Below are 16081 nucleotides of genomic sequence, written 5' to 3' on the forward strand. Positions count from 1 at the left end.
CAGATCCTCATAAGATTAACAGCTGAATTGTCAATGGAAACCTGGAGGCCAGAAGGCAGTGAAAATAACACATTCAAAGTGCTGAATGAAAAACACTGCCATCCAAGAATTCTATTTCCAGCAAAGCTGTCCTTTAAAAACAAGAAGACACGATGCCAAGACAATGCAATACAGAAAGAATCATCTTTTTAAAGACAGTGCTGGGACAACCAAATATCCATATACATAAGAATAAGTTGGCCTCAACTTACACCATTTACGACAATTCACTCAAAATACATCAAAGACCTAAATGTAAGAGCTAAAACAATAAAACTCTTAGAAAAAAACAGAGGCATAAATCTTCATGACCTTGGATTAGGCAATGGTTTCTTAGCTATGATACCAAAAGCACAAGTAACAAAAAATTATTACATAGGACTCCATCAAAATTAAAAACTTTGCTGCAAAGCATACCACCAAGAGAGTGAAAAAACACAATGGGAGAAATATTTGCAAATCACATATCTGACAAGGAACTTATTATCCAGAACACAAAAAAAACTTAGATAACACAAAAGTAAAAAGGCAACTCAATTAAAATTGGGCAAAAGATTTGAATATTTGAAGAAACAATCATTGGCTCACCACTAAGCTATATGGACATAGGAGCAGCACCTAGGAAGCCAGGCCAAAAAATAAATAAGCACACAAAAATTGAGCAGAGATATCTATAGACACATATCATAGGGAGATATGTGCTAACAGGCTAAGAGCAAGCTAGTTACCAAAAAACAAACAAACAAACAAAACACTTTAAAAAGTAAATCAGAATCCAGAGATACTACAAGATATTATCAAAAAGATTTCAACAACAAAAAAAATATAGGACATGCAAAGAAACAAGAAAGTGACCTATAATCAAGGTGGGGAAATCAGTCAAGGAAAACGAAGTCTAAGTGGGCCAAGATACTCAATTTAGCAAAGACTTCAAAGCAGCCATTATGAATATGAGCCAAGAATTAAAGAAAATTCTGTTCAAAAAAACTAAAGTAGGCCAGGCGCAATGGCTCATGCCTGTAATCCCAGCACTTTGGGAGGCCGAGGTGGGCAAATCACGAGGTCAGGAGATCGAGACCATCCTGGCTAACATGGTGAAACCCGGTCTCTACTAAAAATACAAAAAAAAATTAGCCAGGCGTGGTGGCAGACACCTGTAGCCCCAGCTACTGAGGAGGCTGAGGCAGGAGAATGGTGTGAACCCAGAAGGCAGAGCTTGCAGTGAGCCAAGATCGCGCCACTGCACTCCAGCCTAGGTGACAGTGTGAGACTCCATCCCAAAAAAAAAAAAGTAAAGGAAACTAATGTTCCTAGAAGTAAATGAATATATGACACCAATGACTCAACAAATAAAGAATATCAATGAAGAAACTGAAACTTTAAATAAGTATCAAACTCTACAGTTGAAAAGTACAACTACTGGCCGGGCACAGTGACTCATACCTGTAATCCCAGCACTGTGGGTAGCCAAGGCAGGTGGATCACGAGGTCAAGAGATCAAGACCATCCTGGCCAACATGGTGAAACTCCATCTCTACTAAAAATACAAAAATTAGCTGGGTATGGTGGCACGTGCCTGTAGTCCCAGCTACTCGGGAGGCTGAAGCAGGAGAATCACTTGAACCCGGTGACCGGAGGTTGCAGTGAGCTGAGATTGTACCACTGCACTCCAGCCTGGGCAACAACAGCAAAACTCCATTTAAAAAAAAAAAGAAAAGTACAACTACTGAAATAAAAAATGCACTACATGGATTCAACAATGGGTTTGAGACGATGGAAGAAAAAAGGCAGTGTACTTAAAGACAGATCTACAGAAATTATCCAACATGAAAAAAGAAAGAAAAAAAGACTGAAGAAAAATGAACACAGCCTAAGTGACTTGTGGGACAATATCAAGAATACCAATATACTATACATGGAATAAGAGTCCTAGAAGGAGAAGAGAGATAATGTGGCAGGAAAAAAATTTTTTTTGAAAAATAATGGCTGAGAACCTCCTATAGTTGATGAAAAAATTAATCTACAGACCCAAGAAGCTCAATAAATCCCATGTAGGATAAAACTAAAGAAATCTACGTATGCCAGGTGTGGTGGCTCATGCCTGTAATCCCAGCACTTTGGGAAGCCACGGCGGGTGGATCACGAGGTCAGGAGATCAAGACCATCCTAGCCAACACGGTGAAACCCCATCTCTACTAAAAATACAAAAAAATTAGCCTAGCGTAGCGGTGCACACCTGTAGTCCCAGCCACTTGGGAGGCTGAGGCAGGAGAATTGCTTGAACCCGGGAAGCAGAGGCTGCAGTGAGCCAAGATTGCACCACTGCACTTCAGCCTGGCGACAGAGCGAGACTCCATCTCAAAAAAAAAAAAAAAAAGAAAAGACATCTACATTTTTACACATCAGAGTCAAACTGCTGAAAGAAAAAAATAACTTATTATAAACAGGGAAATACAAAAATACAATGAATGATTGACTTCTCATCAGAAACAATGGAGGCCACAAGGCAGAAGAATAACATTGAACATGCAGAAAGGAAAAAAATATATATGTCAACTAAGAATTTCATATTCAGCAAAACCCTTTCAAAAATAGAGGCAGAATAAGACATTCCTAGATAAACAAAAACTGAGAGGAATAATTACTGGCAGAGCTGTCTGAGAAAGACTAAAGAAAGTCCTTTGGGCCAAAAGGAAATTACACTGGATGGTAACTCAAATTTACAGGAAAGAATGAAGAACACTGGAAACAGTAAGTAGGAAGGTAAACACAAAAGATTGGTTTTTTCTCTTTTCTTCTATTCCTTTTTAAAACATAAGAGTTCTTAAAGCAATAATTATAATACTATTTGTTGGATTTATAGTACATACAGATGTAACTTATATTGTTGTGTGAATTAGGAGGACAAGAGAGACCTCGGGGTACACCAGGAGGATTTTTTCTGAGTGCACTCAGACCCAGCAGACTCAACATCCAAAAACTGGGCCCAGAACAAAGACAGCACTTGACTCTTATACATACTTCTAAAAAGGGATGAGCTAACTTGAGTCAAGCTTACACTGGCGCAAAGAGAAAGCAAGGATACAGAGGCAGGACAAGACAGTTAATCAAATTGTAACAGGTTCATAACTCAGGATTACACATGACCATTGCTATGCAACTTAGATGACCATTATCTAGTTTGCCGTAGTGCCTAGCAAGGCTTATTCCATGGCCTTCACTATGGTGCCCAGGTGGCCATATCTCAGGCCTGCTCAGTTGGTTTATGACCATCACTCCACTGCTTAGATAAAACAGAATACTAGAAGTCACTAGTTACAGAGAACAGGAATCTATAAACTCATACTGTAAAACAAAGGGAAACTTGTTTTTCTTCTCCCTATGTGGAGGGAGTGGTGGGAGAGTCTCCAGAGCACATTCTTTTGTGTCCTGGCTTCTTAGAGAGTATTATCAAGACTTTTCCTGGGTTTGGGCTGTGCTCGTTGCTACCTCCGGGACAAGTCAGCCTAATACAGGAAAGCTTATTTCTTTTTTTTTTTTATTTTTCTTTCTTTCTTTAATTTCCTGCCTCAATATGACAATAATAACATAAATGGGGAAGGAAGAATGGAATTATATAAGAGCAAAGTTGCTGTATTTTACTGGAGTCAGGTGAATACTAATCTGAAACAAACTGTACTAAATAAAAGATGTAATCCCTCCAGCAACTGCAAAAACAAATTAAAACATAGCTTAAAAATCAACAGAGGAACTAAAACAGCACATCAAAAAAAATGTAACACAAAAAATTTTCATGTTCATTTGTATCATGCTTTTCATTTGTATCACCCATTAGTGGAATTCTGAAATTCCACTAAATGACCAGTACTTCCCAAATTTTTCACTAAGGTAACTGCAGAGAAAGTTAAAATCCCTGGAGGGTCTGCCTGCAGGCCTGCCCACAGAGGCAAAGTTTTTGCTTTAATATTTTGTGTTTTACCTTTAAATTTTTATCTTTTTTTTTTTTTCTTTTTTTTTTTTTTTTTGAGTCAGAGTCTCACTCTGTCACCCAGGCTGGAGTCCAATGGTGCAATCTTGGCTCACTGCAACTTCCGCCTCCTGGGTTCAAGCAACTCTCCTGCCTCAGCCTCCTGAGTAGCTGGGATTACAGGCACCCACCAGCATGCCTGGCTAATTTTTTTCCTTAAAATTTGTGAATTTTATTTATCTTCTATATGCTACCTTTGTGATTGTATTTGTTATAAAAATAATGTGTGGTTTGTATGTTTATATGTTTGTTTTTCTGGTTTGTTTCTGTTAAAATGTTTAAGTAAAATTAATAGTTGAAGAAAATTTACCCAATAAGGCCTGTAATAGATGCATGCCTTCTTGATAAGCAGAGGCCTAAATCAGTGGCTTTCAAACATTTTAGAAACTACAGTAAGAAAAACATCATGACCCATTTTATACACAGCACATGCATATACACACACACATGCACACATATATACACACAAAACTCTGACTAAAATCAAAATTTCTTTCCTAGCTCTTTCTTGTTTTTTAATTAATCACAGGACTTCTTACAAGTGATTCTGGTTCCCTGTGTCACTACACCCAAAGAACACTTAAATTTTTACAGTGGATTTGACTGTTTTAACCCAAAGTAATGACATGGGCAGTTACGAAGATATCTTTTGTTTCTGTTCAATTTCCATCTCATGATTTGCTGCTTCCTTCATCCAACAGTAAATTAGCTTATTCTGCTTTTGTTCTTTTTTTTCTTTTTAAGACGGAGTCTCGCTCTGTCGCCCAGGCTGGAGTGCAGTGACACAATCTCAGCTCACTGCAAGCTCTGCCTCCCAGGTTCACACCATTCTCCTGCCTCAGCCTCCTGAGCAGCTGGGACTACAGGCGCCCACCACCACGCCCGGCTAATTCTTTTTCTTTTTTTGTATTTTTTAGTAAAGATGGGGTTTCACCATGTTAGCCAGGATGGTCTCGATCTCCTGACCTTGTGATCCGCCTGCCTCGGCCTCCCGAAGTGCTGGGATTACAGGTATGAGCCACCACGCCCAGCCTCTGCTTGCTTATTTATGGATAATAATCAATACAAATCTGGTTTTGTAGATGATGATTAGCATAAAAGATAAACATTGATGGATCATGTGCTATTATATCTGCATTTCTTTGCAGTACTATCAGTCATTCACTCAATATACAATTCTCAGCTGTACTTTAAAAAGGATATTTAAGTTACTGAAGAAACGGATGGTACCTCAGATTCATCAGGGCACTGTGCTAAGCCCAAACACACCAAAAAAAAAATGTTTGAAGACTATTTATATGTTTCTCTAAAGGACCATCAGGTGAAATTTACATGAAGCCATAAGCTTAATATGGAGAGTAATTTTCTAACCTTTTATAAAGTGGGGTAAATGAAATGGGATTCTCTATTAAATAGTGGACTCCTAATCCCTGCAAGTAGTAAAGCAAAAAAAAAAAAAAAACTTTTAAATTACATATATAGGATATAATAAAGCAAATCCAATGACAAAAGGTATGCTGAGGTGTCAAAACACAGGAAGAAAACAAAGGAAGAAGTGTTTAAATATGACTAAGAAATCTAAGAAGACTTTTGGAGGAGGCAGCATTTAAGCTGGGCATTCATTTACACACAGGTCTTTACTACCCTAGCTTGAAATTTAAGGTTCAGAGGAATAAACTAAAAAAAGAATTTATTTTTTCTAATTCCAACTTCACTCCTCTTAAAAATTCTGCCCTTCCTCTGAATTAAATATATACAGAAATACATATAAACCTAATAGACATTTTAATGTCTCAATTAAGGTGATAAAATAAAAATTGAATTGGAAAAGCAGTTTAAACACCTGAAGTTCTATATGTAGCGAGGTTTAAGTCACCTGGGTTAGTCCTTTTAAAGACAGTTAAGTGTTCAATAGTACATTCAATGAATCATTATGCTTGAGTAGAACATTTAGCAGGTTAGCCCATCTTGGCAAGAATAACAGGCCATAACCCCTAAGGAACTGTCTTTTAATCTTAATGGGCTGGGAGTTAACAAGAAGTAAATTACCTTTCTCTGAAATGAGGATATATTCTAAAGCCGCTGCAAAAGATAAAATAGACAATTCTGGAACAGGTCCAAGGAAGCCTATCATGGGTGCACTTATCATTCAAATGAAAGGCCCTGTTATAAATCAAAGCTGTAGCTGGTTCTTCCTGTATATTTAGTTGAATACAAAATGACTGGAAAAAAAAAAAAAAAGCTTAACTTTGAGACCAGAGTACTTTTAGATACATGTGACTCAGTCCAAGTTCTTCCTTGGGAAAATACGACAACGTTCCCATGCATACAGTTACCAAGGGTACCTGTTCCATGAATAACAGTTTTAATGCAGTATGCTGTCAAGACAGAGAAGAAAATCTAGGTAGTAAAGCAATCTTAATGAACGAAGTGTGAAGAAAAATGGCACTTCAAAGGGCACTGGAGTGGAAACCAGAACTGGGTGACCTCGCATTATCATTAACTGTCTGTGTGTCCTTGGGGAAGTGACAACCTCCCTGGGTTGCAGTTATCCTATCTGAAAACAAAGAAGATGAAGCAAGGACAGTAAGGGTTCACTCTCCCTCCCACAGTGCCTAACTCAGGAGGCAATGTTCTCAATTGTCCAGAGAGGGAGGTCACCCAAAATGCCTACAATGGCATGTGCGATGTGCAAAAGCACATTCCAAAATTACAATTGCTTTCATTTACTTTTAGTCGTAACTTATTTCAAAAGTTCAAATACAATTAGTGAGGATGATTTTTGTTAAGCTAAAGAAACACGTGTTAAAGGTTTAGAAACACTTTCAATGAGAAGATAAGCTGTAACTCATATCAAAATATCATACCATGTAGGATCTTATAACTACTTATTTCTTGGTTTAGTAAAAATTAAACATTCTCATAGACATGCTGACAGTCACTGGTGGGACCAGTGGTGTTAGAGTCTCCACAGAATATTATTAAAAATACCCAGACTGTCAGAAAATACATGTCTGTTATTTAAGCTGCACTGCCCGCCCCCAACAAAAAATAAAAAACAAACCCAGAGACTGGATTGAGAATACTGTATTGACCCAGCAGCTGTTATAGCACTCGGGCTCAGGAACCAATCTAAGTATTACTCCATGTACTTAGCCTTACAGAAGAACACAGAAGAGGAGATATGGCAGGTTCAGCATCTTTACCTCATCCAGGGCCCAGCAGCTACCTCAGTACACTGCTTCTTTTGCCTCCTCACTCACACAAGGTGCAGCAAGAGCCAAGGGGCACATAGGTCACCTTCACACAGAGAAGCTGCAACTCCCATTTCCTGCCCATCTTTTATACATATCTAGTTCCACAGACCCAAGGCTTCCATGCCAACTCACAGCTCCCAATTCAGGTGTAGTAGCACACAGTAACAGGCAGGTACAGGTACATCCCACATTATCACAACTCTATGGCTTCCCCAAAACTAGTGCTGAGAGAAGATAAGTTTCAAGGTTATTCCCCCAGGCAGGCCCAGCTTAGTCTGGGACCGATGTCAACTCTTTACTCACAAATATAAAAAATGTTGGTTGGGTGCAGTGGCTCACACCTATAACCCCAGCACTCTGGGAGGCCAAGCCAGGAGGATTGCTTGAGGCCAGGAGTTCAAGATCAGCCTGGGCAACAGAGTAGACCTGTCTCTACAAAAAATTTAAAAATTAGTCACGCATGGTAGTGTGTACCTGTAGTCCTGGCTACTCAGGAGGCTGAGGTTGGAGGATCACTTGAGCCCAGGAGTTCAAGGTTACAGTTAGCTATGATTACACCCCTGCACTCCAGTCTGGGTGACAAAGTGAGACCTTGTCTCTAAAAACAACAAGTTACAGCGCCTTATAAAACAACTGACTCTAGTATACTTTTTAATGTGTCCCTGTGTACATGCATATATTTTTTTAAATCCAGATTTTCTTTCATAGCTGTAAAGTGTTGATAATCTATTCATTTATACAGGCATGCTTTGAATTCAAAACTGTTAGCTTCACCTCAAGAAACTTTTACTGAAAGTCTACAACATAAACCATATGACTAGGTACCAGGGATACAAATGATTTAGAAGGTTTCTGCTCCGAAACAGTCTATCAGCAAAGAAAAGGGATGTATTTCCAAAAAGAATTAATAAAACGTGGTAATATATGTAAAGTGCCAAGTACATAAGAATTACGGAAGAAAAGAACTAGTATATTGTGGGCAGCCAGGGAAGGTTTGGGGGAAATAATTTCTGCTTACTGTTAATAACCGCCATGTATTGATCTCTGACTACATGGCGAACTGTACTAGGCACTTTACATATATCACCTTACTTTATCCTCTCAACAACACAATTAATCAGTACTGTAATTATCTCCAATTTTCAGATGGGGAAATTTGGATTTTGAGATGTTAAGTAATTCTGCCCAAGTGGTAAAGGCCAGATTCAAACTCAGATTAGTCTGACTCCAAAGCTAGTGATCTTAAGCACCAGACCAGAAGAGACTATCCTGAAGAAACACATAATATATTCTAGACTGGAAAATGGTATAAACAAAATCACTGTCACAGCAAAGCCCATAACATTACCCTATGCTTGACCACTCAACATCAGCAAAAACAACAGCAGCCACAGCAGCAACAATGTCATTTTTACTGAGCACCTACTATGTGCCAAAAATAGTCAGACATTATCTTATTTAAACTCCATAACAGATATGTAAGGTAGGTCTGAGTCCACTTACAGGTAAGAAGACTGAAACTCTAAGAAGTTAAGTGATCTTCCCAAGGTAACACAATTAGAAAGGAGCAAAACTAGAATTCAAATCCAGGTTGGTGTGATTCTCAAATCCATATTTTCCATTACTAGGAAATACTGTCTTCCAGCAGACCACTTTGGCTGAAATAAGGAGCTGTACCAAGGAGGCACAAGTATTAAGGTAGAAAGGGAGGTAAGATCCAGAAAGTGGCCTGAATGTTTGGATTTCATCCAATATCCCTTCTTTTGGCAACAACCAGCAGGATCCATTGTTTGCTCAGGTACACAGATCTATTCAGCGTACAGAGAAGGGCTGAATAGGGTAGATGACCTGTACAGAAAGGTACTTCGGGAAAATTAATATGGCCAGGAAATCAATTTAAAGTTTACTCCAATGGAACAGATATGAAGAATGAAAATTGTAGACTAAGAATTCCCCCAAAACTGGAATTAGAGAAAGACAGGTGATAAAAAACATTACAAAGAAAAACTTGGTAATAACTGGATGGTGGGAAGGAGGCAAGGATAATTCCATGTCTACAAAGGGGCTGCTAACAGAAATATGAAAAACAAAAAAGAATGATAAGAATGAATTTAGACATGCTGAAAATAAGGAACAGTGAGACATCTTAATGTTCAACAAAAGCTGAAAAAAGCTAAAAGTTCAATAAAAAGTTGAACAGAACAGCACAAAGGAGAGAGCCCTGTGACATGCCAGCACAAACCTGCTTCTGTGAGGACAACAGGCTAGTTAACTCCACAACACTGGGAATCAGGTCCATGCTGTTCCCTGCTATATTCCCATCACACCTCCCACAGAGCAGTGCTCTACACATCTTTTCTGAATAAAGTATTATGAGCCAATCCAAATTTCTCCAGCCTCCTGAGGATATCATGACTCCATCAAATATGCCTGATGAAATCCATACCCACTATCTTTTATTATATTCTTGCAGATGCCATGCAACCCTAACAAAGAAAGAAATGAAGTCAATGTGAGGTACTCACAGTGAACCAATCATAACCCTCCCAAAAGTACTGATCATGAACAACCTAGAAGGGTTGTTCAAAGACTCTGTCCTTGATGATGCCCCACTAAATTACTTTAAAATGTTTTATTTGAGGACTAGAAAGTCTTCATTATGATCATTAAGTTATGGCTCAGGTACCTACACATAGATATTAATTCCCAAAAAGCCTCCAAGAAGATCATAAGTTTAAAATCAGCACTGACAAAGCTATGACTGCAGAGCCTATTATATTCTGCAGAATTTCAGAAATGATTAACAGCACAGGTGAGTTTAGTTTTGACTCTCCAGTATCCATTCCCCCTTGTTCTGGAAACACAACAAACACTCTCACCCTCCTCTCAGCTCAGTGGTTTGGGTAGGGCTGCTGAGCTGGGCATATGACCTAGTCTAAGTCAATCGGCACTTCTTTTCTTCCTGGTCACAAAGAATGGGTCAGGGACAGGCACGTAAGACCCAGGCCTAAGCCAGTCAGCCGATTCCATATCTCTGGCCATAGTGATTAATTTCAAGATGTCCATTTGGGTCAAGAAGAGTTAGGACCAGGACTTCATCGGACTGTTAGAAAACAAACTTGTTCTTTATTGCTAGCAGTAAGGATGCCATGGAACCTAGAGCTGCTATGGGCCACCATGTGGCACCAGTAAATGAAACTGATATAGATGGAAGCAAAGCCAAAAGGCAGAGATAGACTGGCTCCTAATGCCACTGATCCAGCCAGCCCTTCTGTGAACTTTTCAGTCTCTGGGCCAATAAAATCTCATTTTTGCTTAAACCAGGTTGAATCAGACTATATACTTGCATTGGAAAAATTCCTGCTCTAATCTAATTGCCCAAGCAGCCCTTACCTTGAGGATAAACTTGGGAAAGAATCCGACCCTCGATTTCATTTAGCAATCGATTTCTTTTGCTACATATATAATACAAGAATAGCCCATGGGAAATTTTTGCTTAGGAACTTATAATTGCAACTGAGGACACAAAAGCTCACTCTTTTCTAAGCTCTGATAATGTGAGCAAACAAGAAAGATAAACAGACAACAAAAGCTACACCAAGGACAGCCTGAGCTCTGATCAGCTTGTCTCAAACACTATAAAGCTAGATGTATGCTTAAGCACTGAAGTTGTCACATTTTAAGTTGCTGACGCAAGTAGAAATCCACAGTACAGAGTGTGATGTTAGGAGATAACAAACAGCCAAGGCTGCCTACTCAAATATTTCTATAAACAACAGCAGCGAGCTTTGACCCTAGACTGCAGTTTCAAGAAACTGTGGGTATAATCCTCTATCCCTTTGCAACCCAGATTGCAAGTATCTGCAAAGAAAAATGCATGGGGGAAAAAAGCCACTGTTACTACATATACAGCATGAATAAATACTATAGAGAAGAAAAAAAAATGAACAACCAGTTGTGGGGTTTTTTTGGTGGACTTTTTTCTATTCAGAACCATATTCTAAATTTCTATGTTTTTAATATTCAGTATCTTTTCATTTGACACTTATATTTGACATATAATACAGGTTAGGATATTCTGTTTATGTTCATTTTCTGCCTCATCAGTTACAGTGTGAGTCCCTTCAAATCAGGGCCTTATCTTTTCAGACCTAAAATAGTGTCTGACACAAAGTAGATGGGTGAAAATGTCTGCTGAAAATTACCGAAATGTTAACTACTTGGCTAGTAATGAATTTATCTTATAATGAATAATTCTGACTTCTTGCTTAAAATTAATAAATTACCATTTATTCGATAGCTCCTATGTGACAAATGACATGCTAAAAACCATACATAGGTCGGGCGCAGTGGCCTGTAATCCCAGCACTTTGGCAGGCCAGGGCAGGTGGATCATCTGAGGTCAGGAGTTCGAGATCAGCCTGACCAACATGGTGAAACCCCATCTCTATTAAAAATACCAAATGAGCCGGCCACGGTGATGCACGCCTGTAATTCTAGCTACTGAGGCAGGAGAATCGCTTGAACCCAGGCAGCGGAAGTTGCAGTGAGCCGAGATCGCATCATTGCACCCCAGCCTGGGTGACAGAGCAAAACTCTGTCTCAAAAAAAAAAAAAAAAAATGCATAAATGATTGGCTCACTTATTTGTATTGAGATTATCCTAACCAGGAAGTGTAAATATAAGTTAAAAGGAAAAATAATGCTTCTTCCTTACTCTTTTCACCACTGTACTTGAATAGAACCAGAACAAATGCATAAAAGTTCAAAGTGACACACTTTAGCTCAACACAAAGAAGATGTTCTAGAAGGAGCACAGCTGTTCTATGAGCTGCCTCTAGAGGAATTGGTTACTGGAGGAAACCAACTAAAATTTCAGTTAGCAGGCACATTATAGAGATGATGCAAGCATTGAAGGAGCTGTTAACAGAGTCAACTGGAATTGGGACAGTATCCTGGGTTCCATCATTAAGCCTGCGAGTCTGGAGTAGCTGCATTAAGTTTGAGCAAAATCAGTATCTATAATTTCCTGTCTTTTCTTATCTATAAACCTAGGCTGCTCTCCAAGATACTCTGTATTCCCTTATTATCTCATTGCCTTAAAATGCTTGCAATGTTTCCCCTTGAAAATATGAAAGAGTTTTAAAATGCCGACATTCATCTGGCCAATTGATGCAGGACATGAAGGAGGTAGATCTGAATATATTTTTGGTGCCTAAACATCTAGCAAAGCCCAAGATTGGACAATACAGGGAAAGTTAAACTAGCAAAGTACATAATCCCTCTACTGTTACGAGTCCTTGACCCTCTCCCCTCCGACTCCATCATACTGACTTTATAGGCTATGCTGTTATATTGGAAGGGGCAGAAACTCAGCGAAGACTGCATAAAGTTGTGCTAGGGCTTCTTTGCAACCATTTAAGTCTTAGTAAAAAATATACACCTCTAAGATGGGCTTCAGGCATTATACTAAAAAATAATACCCTTCGTTTGTTTTGCTTTCAGCTCCTTACCTGTTTCATAATGATAAAACTTCCGAAGCAGCTGTTGGCCAGAGAACAGCATGTATTAAGACCCAGCAGTAGAGAAGGCAAAGTGGAGTTGGGAAACAGAGATACTCAGAGTGGCTGGAACTCAGACTACGAAGTGGGGAGTAGAAAGATGTGAAAATAGAAAGGCAGCAGGGCCAAGATTAGGAAGAACCTCGTTAAGGAGGGTTTACTTCAATCTAAGGGCAATAGTAAGTCACAGAAAGATTTTAAGGAGGGGAGAGAAGCGGCAGATTTGTGTTTTCAAAACCTTGTTCCAATTACTTTTAAATAACCAATAAAGAGGAAGGAGAGGATGCAAGACATGGAGAGAAAGAACAGTGAAAAGGCCTTTCCAGGAATGCAGGCAAGAGGAGATGTCAGCTTAGACTGCAGTAGTAGCAGTGGGTTGGGGAGAAATGGACAGATTCAGTAAATATTCAGTAGGTAAAATCATCAGGACTTAACAATAGACCACAGTGGGGCATAAGAGAAAGAGGGGAGTCAAGGATGACCTGGAGATTTCTGGCATGGCCAGCTGGGTAGCTGGTGGTGCCATGTACTGAGATAAACACATGGTAAGTAGTCAAAGTTGAGAAGATATAAGTGCTCATTAGCATTTATAATAATATGCTCATTAGCAAGCAGACCATAACTGAAACCACAGGAAATAATTATTCATGAAAAATATATAATTCAACCCACAAGGTAGGGCAACAATATGTGAGAAGTCAACAATATTATTCATTTACACTTTACAGTTTTCAAAAGGCATCACATCCTAAACCAAGTAATACAGGTGTCTTGGAACGTAGGCAAAATACAAATTAATCCCTTACAGGAAAAGCAACTCCCACTGACCCACACATAACACGTGGATCTGAGATCTAACAACTGGTCATAATCTAACAATATCCTAACACCATAATACTCACCTGTGGACAAGGCCTCCTCCCGAACATCACCCTCACCAGGCTGAGGGATATTCCAGGATGTTTTGGGAAGTAAAGAAATTTCCTCTGGTGATTCTATTCTCACCATATCCATGTGATTGCTCTGGAACTGGTACCGAGGGATGAAGCAGATTTTGCCTCGTTGGAAAATGTCCTTGATGATCTCTTCTGTCTCAATTTCATCTTGCATGCTCAGAAAGATGGAAATTCTTTTGGACTTTTGATACTCACTGTGGGCAATCACCTAAATGGGAAATTATGGCAATTATATTTTCCAAGACTATATTTAGCAACTCCTCTTAACAATTCCTCCTTTCTCTCTCAGCCTTCTCCAATTTCTTTAAATATTAAAAAGAAAAAAAAGGGGGGGGACCAGAGTGATATAGTGGGTCAAACAGTATTGCATCACGAAGCCTGACTTTTAGTTTGGGACCCAGCACTTACCTGCTCCTTTTATCCCTTCCTGGTACACCCACTCTGGTAGGTGTGAAAACTCATTAAAAGGTCACTGTGGAGACAAGCTGTCTATCTAGAGAATTCCAGGCTTGATCCCCACCTATCCATTTTAGTAGTCTTCGGTCATTTCACATGCTTTCCCTAGAGTGTGCTTTATTTTATCTCTGTATCTGGGCTCCCACAAGCTTCTCCACTCCTTGGATCGTCAGGCTTCTCTCTCCTCCCAAATTCTACCCATTTAAAGCCCAATGCAAGCCCTAACTTTTCCTAACTTCTGCCGAACCCTTACTACATTTAGAGTTAATATATAACTTAATAATGATGTACTGTCATGAGTGGATCACTAATTGTTTCATGTGCCCTAAATGTGGTATCCCTAACTGGTCCATGAACTGAGTTCTCTGAAGCAGAGAACATGCCTCTACCATCCCCATCCCATTTCCTAAAATCCATCTGTTCAAATGAATATTAAAATATTCACAATTATGGGGTGGGGGCAGATCCTGATGAAAGAAACCATATTCAATTGAATCATCCATCAGGCAGGAGAAGGTAAATGAGCTTTGCTCATCATAGAAATGTCAACAATATCAGGAACTTAACCAGACTCAGAAGTTAACCCTTCGCTCTCTTTTTTCCTTTTTTTTTTTGAGACAGGGTCTCCCTCTGTTGCCCAGGCTGGAGTGCAGTGGTGCAATCTGCAACCACTGCCTCTTAGGCTCAGGTAGTCCTCCTGCCTCAGCCTCCAGAGTAGCTGGGACCACAGGTGCAAACCACCATGTCCGGCTGATTTTTCGTATTTTTTGTGGAGACAGGGTTTCACCATGTTGCTCAGGCTGGTCTCAAACTCCTGAGCTCAACTGATCCACCCACCTGGACCTCCCAAAGTGCTGGGATTACAGGTGTGAGCCACTGCACCTGGCCAGCTCTCTTTTTTTCCCTTCCTTTTCTGTTCTTCCCTAGTCTCCAAACTAAAAAGAAAAGAATACTTTTCTTATTCTTTATAAGACTTTTTAATACTTTTGTTATTATTATATAATTGTAAGCCATAAAAGTAGCTTATAAATATGACTGGCAGAAAGATACAGGAACAGTAAGTCAAGTTATTACTAATAAAAAACGAAACACAGAAATTAAGTAGATAGAGCACATCAAACCAGTCTAAGGAAGAAAGTTAACTCTCACATTCTGAAAAGTTACAAAATTGTTTTGAGGCCTGAAATGGGCAAAGAAAGGAAATGTGAAACCTAGACCTGGGCAGGCCTGGGGCTTTTGGCATCCAACTACTATATGAGAAAGTTAAGTACCCTTTTTGCTCTCTTTACAGCAGAATATAGAAGATCAAGAGTTGAATAAGCAGTAATAAACATCAGTTAACACTCAATGTGAGACTGTGTATACATATTTATCTTCCTTCCTCAAATCCCATTTATATGACGGTAAAGAAGCACAAAAAAGAAAATCCATTAGAGTACTGAGAATAAGAGAACAGAGACCTAATTTCTGTAAGACAAAGAGTGGATGGGACAGTATTTTACTGACAAAACAGCAGCAGATCACAACACTCAGAGAATAAGGGTGCAGGTCAGGCGAATCCATTCCTCCCTTGAAATCCCAAAGCAACCATAAAAGGCAGAGGAAATCCCCATTAGCTAAGACATCTTCATTCACACATATGTACAGATAATAAAGGATCATCAAACATTTTGAAAAGTCAAAATACAAAATAGAAGGATGGAAAAAAAAATAAGAAGGGGAGAAAAAATGGACAAACAGGACAGATAATCTTTTGAAATTCTAATTAGTTTCCTCAGACAAACTC

General features: G+C 39.2%; 1 protein-coding gene across 4 annotated transcripts in view; it reads right to left on the reverse strand.

Moving 5' to 3' along the window:
* Positions 1 to 16081, reverse strand: part of MTHFS (methenyltetrahydrofolate synthetase) — a 56729-nt gene that overhangs the window by 32884 nt on the left and 7764 nt on the right. For all 4 annotated transcript variants that reach the window (XM_054451303.2, XM_054451304.2, XM_054451305.2 and 1 more), the window contains exon 2: positions 13786 to 14047. In XM_054451303.2, coding sequence (XP_054307278.1) covers positions 13786 to 14047 — 262 coding nt within the window. The remainder of the gene's footprint in view (positions 1 to 13785; positions 14048 to 16081) is intronic.

Source organism: Pongo pygmaeus, chromosome 16 (genome assembly GCF_028885625.2).
Source record: "Pongo pygmaeus isolate AG05252 chromosome 16, NHGRI_mPonPyg2-v2.0_pri, whole genome shotgun sequence".
NCBI lineage: Eukaryota > Metazoa > Chordata > Mammalia > Primates > Hominidae > Pongo > Pongo pygmaeus.